At 51.5% G+C, this 16,165-nt stretch overlaps 3 protein-coding genes across 4 annotated transcripts in view; 2 read left to right on the top strand and 1 right to left on the bottom strand.

Annotated features, from left to right (window-relative positions):
- Nucleotides 1-442: 442 nt before the first annotated feature.
- Nucleotides 443-3,867, top strand: LOC1281429 (26S proteasome non-ATPase regulatory subunit 1). The gene has a single exon (XM_321340.6). The coding sequence runs from the start codon at nucleotides 639-641 to the stop codon at nucleotides 3,765-3,767; it is 3,129 nt and encodes a 1,042-aa protein (XP_321340.6). The 5' UTR covers nucleotides 443-638; the 3' UTR covers nucleotides 3,768-3,867.
- On the bottom strand, nucleotides 3,853-5,943 carry LOC1281430 (cytochrome c oxidase assembly protein COX15 homolog). Its single transcript, XM_321341.5, has 4 exons — nucleotides 5,364-5,943; nucleotides 5,136-5,283; nucleotides 4,813-4,945; nucleotides 3,853-4,742 (listed from the first exon to the last, which is right to left on the bottom strand). The coding sequence occupies exons 1-4, from the start codon at nucleotides 5,532-5,534 to the stop codon at nucleotides 3,887-3,889; spliced, it is 1,308 nt and encodes a 435-aa protein (XP_321341.4). The 5' UTR covers nucleotides 5,535-5,943; the 3' UTR covers nucleotides 3,853-3,886.
- Nucleotides 5,944-6,205: 262 nt separating this feature from the next.
- LOC1281432 (estrogen-related receptor gamma) overlaps nucleotides 6,206-16,165 on the top strand; it is a 34,819-nt gene continuing 24,859 nt past the window's right edge. Inside the window, exon 1 of one of the 2 annotated variants that reach the window (XM_321343.6) lies at nucleotides 6,206-6,702. The gene's annotated coding sequence lies outside the window, so the exon portion shown is untranslated. Of the gene's footprint in view, nucleotides 6,703-8,470; nucleotides 8,637-16,165 lie in introns of those variants that run through there. The other variant, XM_061651868.1, reaches the window with a different exon arrangement.

Genomic DNA, 16,165 nt, shown 5'->3' with positions numbered 1-16,165 from the left:
GGATAGAGGATCAATGATAAGGGCTCAGGAGAGTCGTGTTCGATGGCTAAAGTTGGTGCTCTGACCCAACCGAAGCGAGTGTGTCTAGTTGTGTCTAAAAAAGGAACATGCTAGTTCAATGAACCCCCCCACTGGACTACGAGTTGATGGCAATGAAACGGGGGGGCCCTGATCCGGATATGGAACTCGCTCTTCCAACTGACAGCTTCCTGTAAATTTAACGAAAAAAAACTGATCAAATATACGCTTTAATGAATATATTCATTTGCTAATTAGATAAATGAAGTGTTTTGAAGCCAATTGCTCCCCCGGGTATGGCAAAAGCAAGACATTCGAATGTAACGGCTGGATGACATTTTCGAACCTCGCGACCATTCGTAACCACGCTGCTTTAAATTTCAAACCGCCTTCGCCAAGCTGTCACTGAAATGACATCCGTCAAGCGTGAAGTTGTTTGGTCATTGTCATTCGCAGCATTTTCCTCCATTGTAAGCAATTTTGTGAAAGTCATCAACAGCGCTCTCTCGGCGTATCATTGCGTGTGTTATTTCCTAAACTAGTGGTAGCGCGCGAGCAGATAATAGTGAATCAAGTAAAAGTCCCGTCCCGAGCAGCCCGCACAGCAAACGGAAAAAACAATGGTGAACATCACCTCGGCCGCCGGCATCATCTGCCTGCTGGATGAACCGGTCACGGAGCTAAAGGTATTTGCGCTGAACAAGCTGAACATGATTGTGGGCGAGTTTTGGCCGGAAATCTCGGAGGCGGCCGAAAAGATCGAAATGCTGCACGAGGACAAAAGCTTCTCCCATCACGAGCTGGCGGCACTGGTGGCCTCCAAGGTGTACTACCATCTCGGTTCGTTCGAGGACTCGCTCACGTACGCCCTGGGCGCGGGCGACCTGTTCGACGTGAATGCACGCAACGAGTACGTGGACACGATCATTGCCAAGTGCATCGACCACTACACCCAGCTGCGGGTGGCCCTGGTGGAGGCGGAGGAGAACAACCTGGTCGCGAAACCGATCGACGCACGGCTGGAGGCGATCGTAAACCGGATGATTCAGCGCTGCCTCGAGGATGGGCAGTACAAGCAGGCGCTCGGCATTGCGCTGGAGACGCGCCGCATGGACATTGTCGAGGCGTCCATCATGAAGGCGGACGACGTGCCCGGTATGTTGGCGTACGCGTTCCAGGTGACGATGGGCTTCATCCAGAACCGCGCCTTCCGCAACACCGTCCTGCGGTGCTTGGTCGAGCTGTACCGCAATGCGGGCGTGCCGGACTACGTCAACATGTGCCAGTGTTTGATCTTCCTCGAGGATCCGCTGGCCGTCGCCGAGGTGCTCGATGGACTCACCAAGGAGAGCGAATCGTCCGTGCTGATGGCGTACCAGATCGCTTTCGATCTGTACGAATCCGCCACCCAGCAGTACCTGGGCCAGGTGCTGCAAGCGCTGAAAGCAACCGCACCGATCCCGTCGGCCCTGATTTCGAACTTCAAACCGCAAGGCACTACAACGACCGACGCCACTGCCACCACTGCCACCGAGGCCACCGAACCGAAGGCGGAACGTACGCTGGAAAGCTTGAACGAGGCGGAAAAAACTCACCAGAAAAATATCGAAAAGCTGGCCAGCATTCTGTCGGGCGAGGTGACGATCGAGCTGCAGCTCCAGTTCCTCATCCGCAGCAACCATGCCGATCTGCAGATCCTGCGCGCGACGAAAGAATCGGTCCGGCTGTCGATCTGCCACACGGCCACGGTCATCGCGAACACGTTCATGCACAGCGGCACCACGAGCGATCAGTTTTTGCGCGACAATCTCGAATGGCTGGCGAGGGCAACGAACTGGGCGAAGCTCACGGCGACCGCCTCGCTCGGTGTCATTCACCGGGGACACGAGACCGATTCGCTCGCGCTGATGCAAAGCTACCTGCCGAAGGAGAGCGGCCCAAGCTCGGGCTACTCGGAGGGCGGCGGTCTGTACGCGCTCGGTTTGATCCACGCGAACCATGGCGCCAACATCATCGACTATCTGCTGCAGCAGCTGAAGGACGCACAGAACGAGAACGTCCGTCACGGCGGCTGCCTGGGGCTTGGGCTGGCCGCGATGGGTACCCACCGGCAGGATGTGTACGAGCAGCTCAAGTTTAACCTGTACCAGGACGATGCGGTGACGGGTGAGGCGGCCGGCATTGCGATGGGCATGCTGATGCTCGGCTCGAAGCATGCGCAAGCGATCGAGGATATGGTTTCGTACGCGCAGGAGACGCAGCACGAAAAGATTCTGCGCGGTTTGGCGGTGGGCATTTCGCTCACGATGTACGCCCGGCTGGAGGAAGCGGACGCACTGGTGGCGTCCCTGTCGAACGACAAGGATCCGGTGCTGCGGCGCAGCGGCATGTACACGATCGCGATGGCGTACTGCGGAACGGGCAATAACCAGGCCATCCGTAAGCTGCTTCACGTGGCGGTCAGCGATGTGAATGACGATGTGCGCCGGGCTGCCGTCACGGCCATCGGGTTCATTCTGTTCCGCTCGCCGGAACAGTGCCCGTCGGTCGTTTCGCTGCTGGCGGAATCGTACAACCCGCACGTGCGTTATGGCGCTGCCATGGCGCTGGGTATTGCCTGCGCCGGCACGGGCTCGCGCGAAGCGATCGCACTGCTCGAACCGATGGCCAAGTTCGATCCGGTAAACTTTGTGCGCCAGGGTGCGCTGATCGCGTCCGCCATGATTCTGATCCAGCACACCGACCAGACCTGCCCGAAGGTGACGTTCTTCCGGCAGCTGTACACCCAGGTCATCACCAACAAGCACGAGGACGTGATGGCCAAGTTCGGCGCTATCTTGGCACAGGGAATCATCGACGCCGGGGGACGTAACGTGACGGTTAGCCTGCAGTCGCGCACCGGCCACACGAATCTGCAGGCCGTCGTGGGCATGCTACTGTTCACCCAGTACTGGTACTGGTTCCCGCTGTCGCACTGTCTGTCCCTAGCCTTCACGCCGACCTGCATCATTGCGCTGAACTCGGACCTGAAGATGCCGAAGATTGACTTCAAATCGGCCGCCCGTCCGTCGCTGTACGCGTACCCAGCGCCGCTGGAAGAGAAAAAACGCGAAGAGCGCGAAAAGGTCACCACGGCAGTGCTGTCGATTGCGGCCCGCGCCAAGCGCCGCGAAGGTGACAAAAAGAAGGAAGCGAAGGATGGTGGTGCGAAGGACGGCGGTGCCAAGGAGGAAACGAAGATGGAGGTGGATGAGGATGCGTCCGGCAGCAAGGACGAGACTGCGAAGGCAAAGGAGGAAGCTAAACCAACCGCTACCACCACCACCACCACCACGCCGGTTAAAGAGGAATCCAAGAAGAAGGACAAATCGGCCAGCTCTGGTGCGGCTTCTCCGGCACCAGCTAGCGGGGAGGATGCTACCGCCACCTCAGCCTCTGCTTCGACCGGAACGGACAAGGCAGCGGACAAGACGGCGAGCAAAACGCCGAAGGAGCCGGAACCGAGTTTCGAAATTCTGTCCAATCCGGCCCGCGTCATGCGCCAGCAGCTGAAGGTGATCAGCATTGCCGAGGGTACGGCCTACACCCCACTGAAGGACGTTGCGATCGGTGGAATCATCATGATGAACCACACGGCCGGTGGGGAGCAGGTGTTGGTCGAACCGGTTGCCGCCTGTGGCCCGAAGAACGACGACCTGAAGGAGCCGGAAGCACCGGAACCATTTGAGTACGTGGAGGATGATGCTTAAAAGCGTGGCGCAGCTCTTTTTTGTGTTTGATTTGTGTCCGATTTCGATTCAGATCGTTTGAAATATTAATAAAACCCGTGTACTCTAGAATGTCTCCATACTGGTGGGTAAATGTTTGTTTATTTCGGTAGCCGCTTGACAAGCTTCAGCTCGTGCGTCAACCAAATGGCCAGCGAGAGCAGCACCAACGAGCCCGACTGATGGCTGGCCGCTAGCGGGACGGGCACGTAGGTAAGTAGGGTCGTAATGCCAAGAGCGACCTGCATCCAGCCCATGACGGCCACCGCCGTGGCCGCTTTGTAAGCGCGCGGTGGCAGCAGTCGACGGCGCGAAAGCAGAAACATGCCGGTGATGAGCGTTAGTGTGGCCGTCCCTAGCACACGGTGGTCAAACTGTACCGTGGTAGGATTTTCCGTAAAGTTGCGCAGCGCGGGCGACAGCGCCAGTATGTCGCTCGGGATCCACCGATCGGCCATCTTTGGGAAGGAGTTGTAAATCAGCCCCGCATCGAGCCCGGCCACAAACGCGCCAGACAGGGCGGTCAGAAATACGGCCGCCTTAGTCGCATGGGCCAAACCTTTGAAGCGGAACGTGGCGGCCGGAATTTGACCGACCAGTTTCTGGGCCGGAAGCAGCTTATCCAGCGCCGACCAGAGAAACAGTGAGTAAAGCACGAAGGCAAATCCGAGATGCGATGCGAGTCGGTACTGGGAAACGCGTGGCACATCGCTCTCCTCGTGGAAACGATCCTCGAGTCCGGATTTGACCATGTACCAGCCCATCAGACCCTGGGCGCCGATGAGGGCACCGAATGCGAGGACACGGATTTTCATCGCCTTGTTAAAGTACCCTTTGGTCCAGAAGTAGAGCGCTGGAATGCTGTAGAATGCGCCTATCGCACGGCCCCACATGCGGTGACCGTACTCCATGTACCAGATCAGCTTAAATTCTTGCATCGTAATGTCCTGGTTTTTGCTGCAATGGGAATGAAAGCGAACCTGGTGAAATGCTGCCAGATGAAACGATTCGGAAATGGGGGGCTTACAGTTTAAATTCAGGAAATTGCTGGTACCGGTCAAACTCCTCCTGCCACTCCGCGTCCGTGCGGGGCATTTGCTCTCCCAGCAGTTTCCACGTAACCATCGATAGGCCCGACTCGGTCAGTCGCGTTACACCTCCTACACCGGCCGAGGACGGTTGGTTTGAAAGTAGAATGCAGGCATTAGCATTAGAATAAGGCAAAGCTCTTCTCAACGCGAGGGACGGATGCAGTCGGTAGGTTCCACATTTATTTCCCCGTCCGTTTTACAATCTCCTCCATCACGATGCACACGCAACGGACGACAAACTCATAGTACACAATCCCACCTAGTATGACGGCGACGAAGACCATGCCGCTGCATCCCAGCAACCAGTATCCGACGGCTTTGCTACCGCGCTCCTGCGGTACGCTCGGTTTGGTGCAGTATCGGCTGACGGGCGTCCGGAACGTTCGGCCGACGGTGAGTAGACTTTTCTACAAGGGACCGGGGAAGCACGGGAAAAGTTTACCAATGAGCATACACACACATCGCACTATTTAACCTCAAGCCTTACCTTTGTTGCATCACGAAAGGTAATTCCCCCGCCGTTTGGTTTGCTGACTAGCAGTGCATTGCTCACGAACGATCTGGCGGGGCTGATGGTTTTAAATGCGGAAAAACTGCTAAAAGTACTGGTGGTACCGGTTCGTGCAATGCAGGAAGCAAGTCGTAGGCAGTTGTACATGGTTTTCGTTCTCACAGGGCGCGTTTAATGATAGGTTTTTTGGTAGAAAATCTTACAAACTTGGGGGGCGAGTGTTGCTGCACTGGTAAAGAAATGCACTTTTTGCGTAAATGTTGCGAAATGTTATTTTTCTTTCGGCCGGCTGTTGACAGCAGGGACGATTGAAAATGTCAACATGCTGTCAATGAGCGACGATCGATGCAAGGGTTAATTTTCGACCGCGGAGCACAACAACACTGTCCAGTTTGATAAACGTTCGTTATTGTGAAAGTTAGACGAAACAAATAATAAGCTTTAAGGCGAAGGTTTGATTGCTTCTTATTATCACTAGTCACAGAAAATGGTAGCTTTTTTGTCGCAATAGAACGATTATTCTCGCCGGCAGGCTCGTCCAGTAAAACTTAAGCCCGGTTGAGACAAACCATCCACATGTGCGATTGACGTTTCATTCCAATTTTCTTTGAACGTGGAGTGGAAGTAGAAAGCACAAATTAATCACAATTTATCGGATTGGGGGTAATAGACGTTTCTAATATCTGTCCACTGATTTTCGACATAATTTATACTTCCACCAAAATGTAACATCTCCTTGTTTCACTTGCTGTTCAACATGTGCAGCGCTGTGCCTCCGAGACGCATGCGAATAATAATAAATATACCAAACTGTCAACGTCCCTTGGCCCTGGGCCTGCCTGTCAAGTGTCCGAGGAAGAAAATTTGATCAAGTGTACGAAGAGCAAAGCAAAGTGCAAAGTGAAGAAAATCCAGCGAATTTGTTTGCCGTTGCATCAATTGCGTGCACAATCCTTTGCTCCAATCCTAGCGTGTTGTGTTTATCATGTGTGTGCCGTACTGATACCATTGCCCTCGTGCGTTTGCTTGTCTGTGTCTGTGTGTGTTGTTACGTGTTGTTCGAAGAACGAAGAGCCCGACGTGGTGTACGGTACGGGTACGGTTTTGGTGAGTGCAAGAAAACTCACACGACACAGCGCGCAGCTGCCACCCTGCCTGGTGTCGTTTTTCGCTTCCGGATTAATTTACGTGACACGGTGAGATAGCAACTGTGGCAAAAGGATATTGGCTGGTTCCAAAAGTTCATTATTTATCGCATCGAAAACATTACGCACAGCCTAGGGAAGAACAGTCGGTGGAGGTGCTCGCTCGATAGGTAAGTAGAAAAATGTGTATGTGCATGACTGTGTGTGTGTGAGAGAGAGCGAGAGAGATGGAGAGTGGGAAGAGGAAAGTTCAATACACAAACGCACACATCAACACAGTGGCCCCCGGGTGCATATTGCAGTGCATTCCTGTACACGCGCGTGTAATGTCAGGGATGAGCAACCTTCTCGCTGGTACCAAATGGATAGTGACATACTGTAGCGATTAGAAGTATTTCTTTTCTTCTACTTCACTGTGTATGTGTGTGTCAGATGGGACAGAACAGAGCTAAACAATCATTCCGTTCCTCATCTAAGTTGAGCATCCCTGGTGTGTGTATCCTTGCGTAGCAGAGCTTGCGTAGTTGACAGGTTCGCCCTCTCGCTCGCTCTCATGCTGCGCGCGCGTTCTGCTCGATGCGCTGCTCTTCCCGCAAGACCAGTGTTGCCATCCACGGAACGCATCCTTGAACGCAAACACACATACATACACGTCACACGACGGTTGGTGTGATGTTTGTTTACTATATTTATCTAATTTCTCACATTCTTTACGTTCTGGGCAAGGACAAACCAGCGATTCGTACTGCCGTGGCCATTGAAAGAACTCTCTCCGAGGGGGTGTTTGTATGTTGCGTAACGCACACGCTAAACAACCGAACCTATTTGAAACGCACGTGTCGCGCACAAAACAGTGTGCTACACATTACTATGTTCTTTATTAAATCATATCAATGTCGATATAATTACCTTTGACCAAGTAAAACCTTCTTGATCGATGTGTTGTTGGTTGTGTGGGAAGATGAAGCACGTGCGTCTAAATAGCGTGTTCGCACAGATACGCAACAGCCCAGCCATTCATTAAGCGGCACAAAACCAAAGGGCACCATATGTTAACAATCTACCTCCACTGCTCCGTCCTCACTACATGCCGTGTGGAATTGGGTGTAAAATTATGCAAGAATAATAGTTTAATCTACCACCACCGCCCAGTTGCTGTTGACCGTGTGTGTGTGTGTGTGTGTGTGTGTGTGGGGGGGGGGGGGGGGGGGGGGGTGTAAAAAAACAAAAGCAAGAGCTTCCTTTCGATGACACAAGTGACAGTGGCTTTTCACAGCCTGCTTTTACGCTCAGCGTGCTGACAATCTAATGTATGTTTTCTTGTGCTGCTGGTATGTTTACGTTTTTTTCCTTTCTTTCTCCATTTCCTACGTTCCGTTCGAAAGGCGGATATCGTGCCGCGGTTGGTGCTCTCCATTGCAGGTTCGTATTTAGTGTCTTTTTTTTTGCTTCCTGCTGGCGCCCGGTGTTCGTGTCCCGTTCGGCACTTTGCCACACCGGGTTCGGGTTTCGAGTTCAAGGATATTTTGTCCGGAATATCCTTGTAGCTCCTGTGGCTGGGGCTTCTGTGGCGAAGGTTTCTTTGTTCGTGCTCTCATCCACCGGAAGCGATGGAGATGCAGGGTTGGAAATACAAGGGGGGATATAAAAAAAATATGGCAAAAGCTTCCTGCAGCGAAACACTGAAAGCGACGTTGGTACGTCGCGATTCGGGAGCTTTTGACTGGACTGTGTTTTTGTTTTGATTGTACGATGTAAAGGAATGCTCGATACACGAGCAGCTTTAAGAATTTCCTGGAGGATTTTGCCTTTTTTTTTTGCTTCCTTTCCCAAAACCGAATTTTCCACAGCGGTTCGTTCTTTAATGCGCAATAGCGCACACAAATACACACACAAACACACACAGTTGGTGGTCTTTCTTTACTTCCTCAGTTGTTGGTCGGTAAAGGAACAAGACGGTGGTTTGCTTTTCGGCTGGCGTGCCTGGCAGTTTTCATTTTGCTGCTGGTGATGTGGTACGGATATGTAATATTGTTATTTGAGCCAAGTTTTAGTTCTAACCCCCCCCCCCCTGCTCAGTGTTTAGCAGCAGCTGCCTGAAATTGTGAGTAAATTCTAGCTTAAAGTACGACTATTTACGCCGCGAATGGCACTTTGCACTTTTTTGGTGTTTAAATGTTCTAAGTTTTGCACATGTTTTAGCTTGTGGTTAAATTTCACGCACCGGCGGCTAGAATTCACAGCTCCATTCAGACGACGTCCTGTCGTGTCTTTGAAGTGTGCAAAATTGTGTTTTTTTCTGGGTCCAATTTGTGGAAAAACGCATCCAGAGGACAGAACAACATCAAGGCGCGTTTGTGTTGTTCGAGCAAATCGACCACTAATTGGACGCAGTGGACTGCTGCATATGGTGTTTGGTCTGTACAGAGTTGCATGGAGACGTTTTGATTGTGTTTTTTTTTTGTTGGCCGGCCTGTTTCGCTCGCAAAAAAACGCAGCTCTCTCTACTGGCTGTAACGCGATCGATCGGTTTTGCACGGTGTGTAGCGTTTGATGGGTGAGACGAATTTCCGGTCCCGAAATTGTGTGCGCCGATGGCAAGAAGACAGAATGGCAGGAGCACCAGCACTGTGTGTGTGTACGTGGTGCATTCAAAAGCATCGAAGCTCGACGATGCGAAACGAAAGCTTTTGATGCACGCACTAATGGTGCTTGCGGGTTGCATTAGAAGGTATATCGCTTTTTTTGGTTGGTGTTTTGAAAAAAAAAAAAACAACCCGGCTACAATTAATAATATAAATTTCCGCCCCCCCCACCCCCCCCCCCACCCCCCTTTTGGATCATGTTTACGCGCGTTTGCTTTAACGATTATGTGTGTGCACGCCGCAATCTCGCATCGCATAACATGCCCCCGAAAGAATAATTGACCGTTTGACTATAAAATAGAGTGCAGCACAATTTGTTTGCCATTTGTTTTGCCAATTCACCACCACCACAACCACCAACCGGCAGGTTAAATATCTCCGCCGGGCACACTTTAGATGTGTGCTATCGATTACGGTGCCCCGGTGCGGTGTGTATGTATAGAAATCGGCATCCAACCGTTGCCATTCCGGTTCCTTGGTCCAGCGTGCCGTTCGATTTCAACCGACGGCAAATTTGAAAGGTCGGCCACTGCGGGGGGGGGGGGGGGGCATGGTGGAAGAATTCCCTTTTACCCCCACTGTCCTCGGCGAGGGCGGACCATGGTGGTTGCGGCTTCGGCTGCTGCCGTGGCTCGCCTGAAACTAATCGTGAACGATAAATCATAATGCCACCGCTGCTGGAAGGAAAGGGGGTTGCCCTTTTTGCGACAACGATGTGTGATGGGGCAGCCCAACACACAGACACACACATGGGCACACGGGCTCGGTATTTGGGTCGGTATCATGGTGCGCCTGATGCACAGCAACACACACTTATCACGGTGCATAAAATAATGAGTCCTCGCCCTAGGATTGAAAGAAGAAGAAGAAGGGAGGGCTTAGAGACGCCGCCGCCGCCGCCGCCGACGGCCTGGGTGTTGTATATTGCGCACGTTCACGTTCACCGAACGGTCCCGGTTCGGCCTGCCGCCTGTGTCGCCTTGTATACTTGGTTGGTGTAGCATGGACGGGTGATTGTTAATGTGCGGCTGGTTTTGTCGATCTTGTTTCATTAATTTTCACACGTCAGTTCATTAAAGTGTATTTTTCCTACGCAATTTATGGATTAAGGTGGTACATGGTGTGTGTGTGCCTGCTAAATTGTTTATAAAAAGTTGGTCGATAAAATGGCTCAATTTAGTAGCCAATTTTAGATTGATTTTGTAGATTTAATTTGATCAGTAGATATGGTATTTGAACCTAGAGCTTTTATTGTGTCAGCGGAGAACTTTAGTCGTACTGCAAGAGTCCAACGGCTGAATTTTTGAACATTAAAACCAGTATGATAAAGAATTGCAAAAGAAAACGTACAAAAATGCCTGTTTGATTGCATAAATTAGTTAAAAGCCTGTACACTCGTGGGTTTGTTAATTTACTTATCGTTAGAACTAAATGTAATCTTCTCGATCAATTTGCTTTCACGGCCACTCATCCTATCCCCCGTCCAAATGATGTGCGGTTGTGGAGTCGTTAATCCGTTTGTGACGAGAGAGAACAGCATCCGCCAAGCAACCGCGTCCTTAAGAATCGATATGCATCAAGCACCATCTTGCACATCGTAAAGCTCTTCACACACAACGTTTTGACCACACATGTACACACACACACACACACCCACCGGCACCTTTTGAGCTGCAAGACTCATCAAGAGCATCATCTCTCCGGCAAAAATGGATTGACGAACCCATCGAAACATGTGGGAGCTTTAGGCGGATCGCGGTGCCGGGTCGCACTGCCCGGCACATTTCGAGTGCTTTTTTTTGTTCACTGAAGAGTTTTTGGGGAGCGATACAATAATAACAAAAGGAGGAGGAGGAAAAAGAAACCCACCACACACTACTACCCCTGCTGCTGCTGCTGCGGTTCGAGCTGCAAGTCGCACGTCAGTAATTTATATTGCATCTAAACCCTGTGTGTGCTGACCAAGAGCGGAAATGCAACAGCAACAAAAAAAGCTGCTATTCTGCGGCACGAGACAACGGATGATCGCGCACCAGGGGCATGAAGGTGGCTGGGTGCGGGGTCCTTTTTGCACACCGAGTGCAAAATTAAAGAAATATCCATCATCATCAAGTCATCGCCGTCGACGAGATTTTTTGGTCCAGTCTCCACCGCGCGCACACTTTGGATTGTTCGTTCCTTTGGATTGGTGGGGGGGGGGGGGGTTTGAGGGAAAGGATGGTAGAACAGTAATAAAACAACTTGACAGGGAACCAAACAAAATTAAGTAACAAAACGAAAAAAAATCCGGAGCCCCTTTAGTGAAGTAATGAAGAATATAACATCCCCTCCAACGCTTTGCCCCACTCATCGTTCTCCTCTTACTCCCCAACCATCCTGAAAACGCACTTACAAGGCGTACCGAATAAGCTCCAGAACATCATCAACAACAGCAATAATACAGCGACAACAACAACAAAAAAGATGAATAAATCACGAACAATCTTCGCCGCTGTGTTTCTCGCTGCAGGGAGAGTATGTAGAGAGCTTTTGCAACAAACTCCCTCCAAAAAAAAAGAAGGAGAACCTACCACCAAATAGCACAAAAAAGTTCGCGACTCCTCCACGGCTGCTTAGTTCAATCACCTGGGCGAAGGTTTTTTCGGGGTGGCTTTTTTTTGTTCTTCCTTTTTGGCTCGGAAAGGAAGTCATACGCGCATTTATTGCATTTATCGAGAAGTGCAACCACTCTCGTGCTTGAACGCGGACCGCGGATCCTATTGTTGTGAGCGAGACTGAGGTGGGGTGTGGGAAGCTTGAAGTACAACCAGCATGTTGGTACTTGATGGTTTCGGTCGGCCATGCGTTACCAAAGCCCCCCAGCCCCCCGTGCCCGTTATGGATGAAGAGAATACCATTACCAACAACAAACAACAAAAAAAGTGCCTGGAACGTAACCGATTTCTAGATGATTTGCATATATCAAATGCTCTGCGCACCTTCGACGTACGACGTGGGCCACATGCAATTCGCTCTACCAGAGCTGCGCACCCTCCGGCTGGTGTTGGCTGGTGGGTAATGGAAACGGATTTAGACAGGCGCTTGACGCGTTCTGACTGTCTGGATTAGAGATGGGTAATGGGTTGGCAAAAATCCGGTGCCGAGTTCGATTTGACTCCGAACATGTCGGAGACTTACCTCGAAATGTAGGTCCGCCCAGTATTATCTAAAGCTGTTTGGAATTGTCTGGAGTTGGCCGAAGTCCGAGTCATTCGGAGTTGTCCGAAGTCGTCCAAAGTTGGTGTCGTGCGGAGCCGTACGAAGTGGAAGTCATTCGGAGCCGTCCGGAGTCAGCCGGAGTTGTAGTCGGCCAGAGGCACGTGCTCCTTCTTAACAGACTCCGGTCGACTCCGGACGACTACGGGCGACTCTGACTACTACGACTCCGGATGACTTCGGTCGACTTCGAACGACTCTGGATGACTCCGACTATGGACAACTAAGGATGAATCCGACTCCGGAAGAAACCGACTCCGCATGAATCCGACTCCGGATGAACCCGATTCCGGCTCAATCCGACTCCGGACGACTCCGGACGACTCTGGACGACTCTGGACGACTCTGGACGACTCCGGGCGACTTCTGATGACTCCAGACGACTCCAGACGACTCGGGATGACTACAGACGACTCCGAATGACTCCGACTTCGGCCGACCTCGGACGACTCCCAAAACTCCGAGCACTCCGGAGGACTCCGAAGACTCCGGCCGACTCTGGTCGACTCTGAAGAATTCGGGTGACTCCGAACACTCTGAAGACTCCGGACGACTCCGAACACTCCGAAGGCTTTGGACGACTCCAGACGACTCCGGATGAATTCGACTCCGGATGAATCCGACTCCGGACGACACCGACTCCGGACGACACCGGACGACTGTGGACGACTCTGGGCGACTCTGGGCGACTTCAGATGACAAAAGATGACTCCGGACGACTCCGGTCGACTCCGGATGACTCCGCGAGACTTCGGGCGACTTCGGACGACTCCTGACGACCCCAGACGACTCGGGATGACTCCAGACGACTTCGGATGACTCCGACTTCGGCCGACCCCGAACGACTCCGAGCACTCTGGAGGAATTTGGAGGACTCCGGACGACTCCTGACGACTCCTGACGACCCCAGACGACTCGGGATGACACCAGACGACTTCGGATGACTCCGACTTCGGCCGACCCCGGACGACTCCGAGCACTCTGGTGGAATTTGGAGGACTCCGGACGACTCCTGACGACTCCAGACGACTATGAAGACTCCTAACGACTCCGAGCACTCCGGATGACTCCGAAGACTCCGTCCAACTCTGGTCGACTCTGAAGAATTCGGGCGACTCCGAACATTCTGAAGACTCCAGACGACTCCGAACACTCCGAAGACTTCGGACGACTCCAGACGACTCCGGATGACCCTGGACGACTCTGGACGACTTCAGACTACTCCAAATGACTTATACTCGGGACGATTACGGCCAACTCCGGACGACTTCGACTCCGGGCGGAACAAACGGTTCCACTTTTGCCAGAGTCGGAATCGGACTAACAATAGCCGGAGTCGGATCGGAGTCGTGGTTGCGCTTCAGCACACTGCACACCCCTAGTTTGGATGCTGCAGCACCAGAAGGCGCTAGAACATGCATGCGGAAACCTTCCTCCCATTGGGGGGACGTATGGGAGGCTCTTCAGACCTGTGAAGAATGGATTGTGATTTTACCATTTTATGACTCCCCAAAACGGCAATGTAAGTGGCTTTTTTTCTGGGTGGTTTTGGTTCTCTCGCCCTCTCGCTTCACGCGAGTGTCCATTGCCAAAAAGCTCCGTTGACAATTAATCGTTCTATGCTGCTCTGTCCGTCCGTCCCCCCCTTTCTCGGAATGGTCGTTAATCGTTGCATTTTAATTAAAAGTCAATTAAAAGACGCAAAGAAGCGTTAAGCGCAACAACAACAGCAAAAAAATGGGATTTGTGCACTCATCATCCTGTTGATCCGCACACGTCCACTTGTCACGTGGGGGAATACGAGGGAGACGATCGTTCGCGAAACGGGGGCGAGGCGCAAAAGAAAGAAGGCTCACACGTAGCACGGTGATCGTAAAAATGGTTATGGCTCCTTTCAAACGCAAAACGCTGGCCTGCCAAAGCGACACGCGAGCCTCAACTAACATACACCACCGTGCCTGATAGATAGGGATCGGGCACTTTTGGCAGGCCGTTTGGCCGGTGCGTTTTTAGTTTTACGAGATCATGCCTGGTGCCTGCGCAGACTGCCGCCGACTGAAGAGGGGAGAGGGCAGGGGAGGAATGTGTGATGTTTTTTGCGTGGGTGGCCAATGGCATTGCTGCGCGTAGGAGGAGGTGTTTCACTCGCCTCCGCGGGCCGTTGATTTGCATTATATTTTACGATCGATCCTTCGACCGCGGTTGCGTGGCTTGAGGCTTTGCTGCCGGGTTTGTGTTTTGCATTGGTTTTGTGTAGTGCGCGCGGTTCTTATGGCTGTCGCTTGCCTGTCAAAATGCACATTATCGGAACGACACATTCGCACGTTCTTAGTGTGTGGTGTGTGCCTTCCCTTTTGCAAAAGGTTCTTTTGTGTGGTTTTTCATTTTTACGATGCCGCCTCGCTGCTGCGTGAGGCGCAAGGGCTGTGTTTGGAAGGCGTGCAACAATTTCAACAGCCAAAACCCCTAACACGGCCACGATCGAAGATGATGGACACTTGCACAGTTTCGTACGCGCAAAAATGGAATGACACTGCCAAAAAAACAAAAAAATAAATAAAATTCGCCAACCCCCAACCAGGGTCCAACATGGTCGTAAATGGTTTGGTGAATACGTGAATGAAATACATCCCTTGCGGCTCGGTTTACGGATATGTAATTCCTACCACTACCGCGTTAATATGCTGTTTAAAACACCAATTTCGGTGATTTTTCGGAACATTAAAAGGCGTTTCTGTCGAAGCGCGCGCGGGGGGACATGCATTATTAATCGTGCGCGCGCTCGCGCGATAATAAAACGGAAAGTGTTTTTAATGTGCGAAATATGATTTATGATATGGAAAGCGCCCAGCCAGCCAGCCAGCCAGCCAACCGAGCCCGCCTGTTGTGAGCCGGTGGGTAGTAGGCATTTGAGTTGCAAATCGGTGGCAACAGACACATTGCGATGGAATTAGTTTTTATTAATTACATTATTTTATTTTTTTGTGCTATGTAGAAGACGTTAGAAGAGTTTAAAGCCCTGCAAGGGCCAACAGCTTTTTAACGAATTACGCCAAAGAGATCATCAAAATTAAGAACAACCTCTAGAACCTTGCTCTTGACAACTCAAGTGCAATCAACAGTCCAACATTTAAAGCCCAGCCCGAAAAGAGGACTCAGCAAAAACGTCTCCAGCCTTTACTTTGGGCGTTCAGAATAGATTGGGATAGTAGACCTTTGCTGTAGCTCCTTTCTTTGTAATTGAACTAAATTTTGATTAAACTCATGTTGTTTTAGAACAATAACCTGCTTGATCTACAAGCCCCCAACGTGCATTTGATAGCTGAAGTGATCAAGTCTCCATATACAAGTGTTTTCAACTCAACTGTTGCCAGTTCGATTAGAGCCTGTTGTTCTTGCCTGCCTTCAACACACGATCGCACACACAACAACCCGCCGTGCTGTGTTCTGTTCCGCCTCCGGTTTATTGCACTTCCTACGCTAAATGCACCGCAAAACAACCGTCGTGTCGCCGACCGTCGCCTGATGAGAGGCTGTCAAATTTGACGACGGTAGGTCGATCACCCCGATCACAAGCTTGCGCCCAAACAATGACGGTCAGGCAGCAACAAATGACGGATGCGGACGGTGGGGGGGGGGGGGGATGAATCATTTGGGGCACGTTGCTGAAGTGGTTGCGTCAACTGCACTTGCTGTTGCCCCGCTTGCTGCAGCTCCAATCTGCATAGTCAAT

This window comes from Anopheles gambiae, chromosome 2 (assembly GCF_943734735.2).
Source record: "Anopheles gambiae chromosome 2, idAnoGambNW_F1_1, whole genome shotgun sequence".
In the NCBI taxonomy this organism is placed as follows: Eukaryota; Metazoa; Arthropoda; class Insecta; order Diptera; family Culicidae; genus Anopheles; species Anopheles gambiae.
The sequence above is the reverse complement of the archived record's forward strand: the minus strand, read 5'-3'. Positions and strand labels throughout refer to the sequence as shown.

Bases quoted from the DNA above. Each gene is read 5' to 3' on its own strand.
- LOC1281430 (XM_321341.5), bottom strand. From the start codon at position 5,534: ATGTACAACTGCCTACGACTTGCTTCCTGCATTGCACGAACCGGTACC. The intron at 5,284-5,363 runs GTAAGGCTTGAG...GGTCCCTTGTAG, and splicing joins CCTTTCGTGATGCAACAAAG to AAAAGTCTACTCACCGTCGG. The intron at 4,946-5,135 runs GTGGGATTGTGT...CGGCCGGTGTAG, and splicing joins CTTCGTCGCCGTCATACTAG to GAGGTGTAACGCGACTGACC.
- LOC1281429 (XM_321340.6), top strand. From the start codon at position 639: ATGGTGAACATCACCTCGGCCGCCGGCATCATCTGCCTGCTGGATGAA.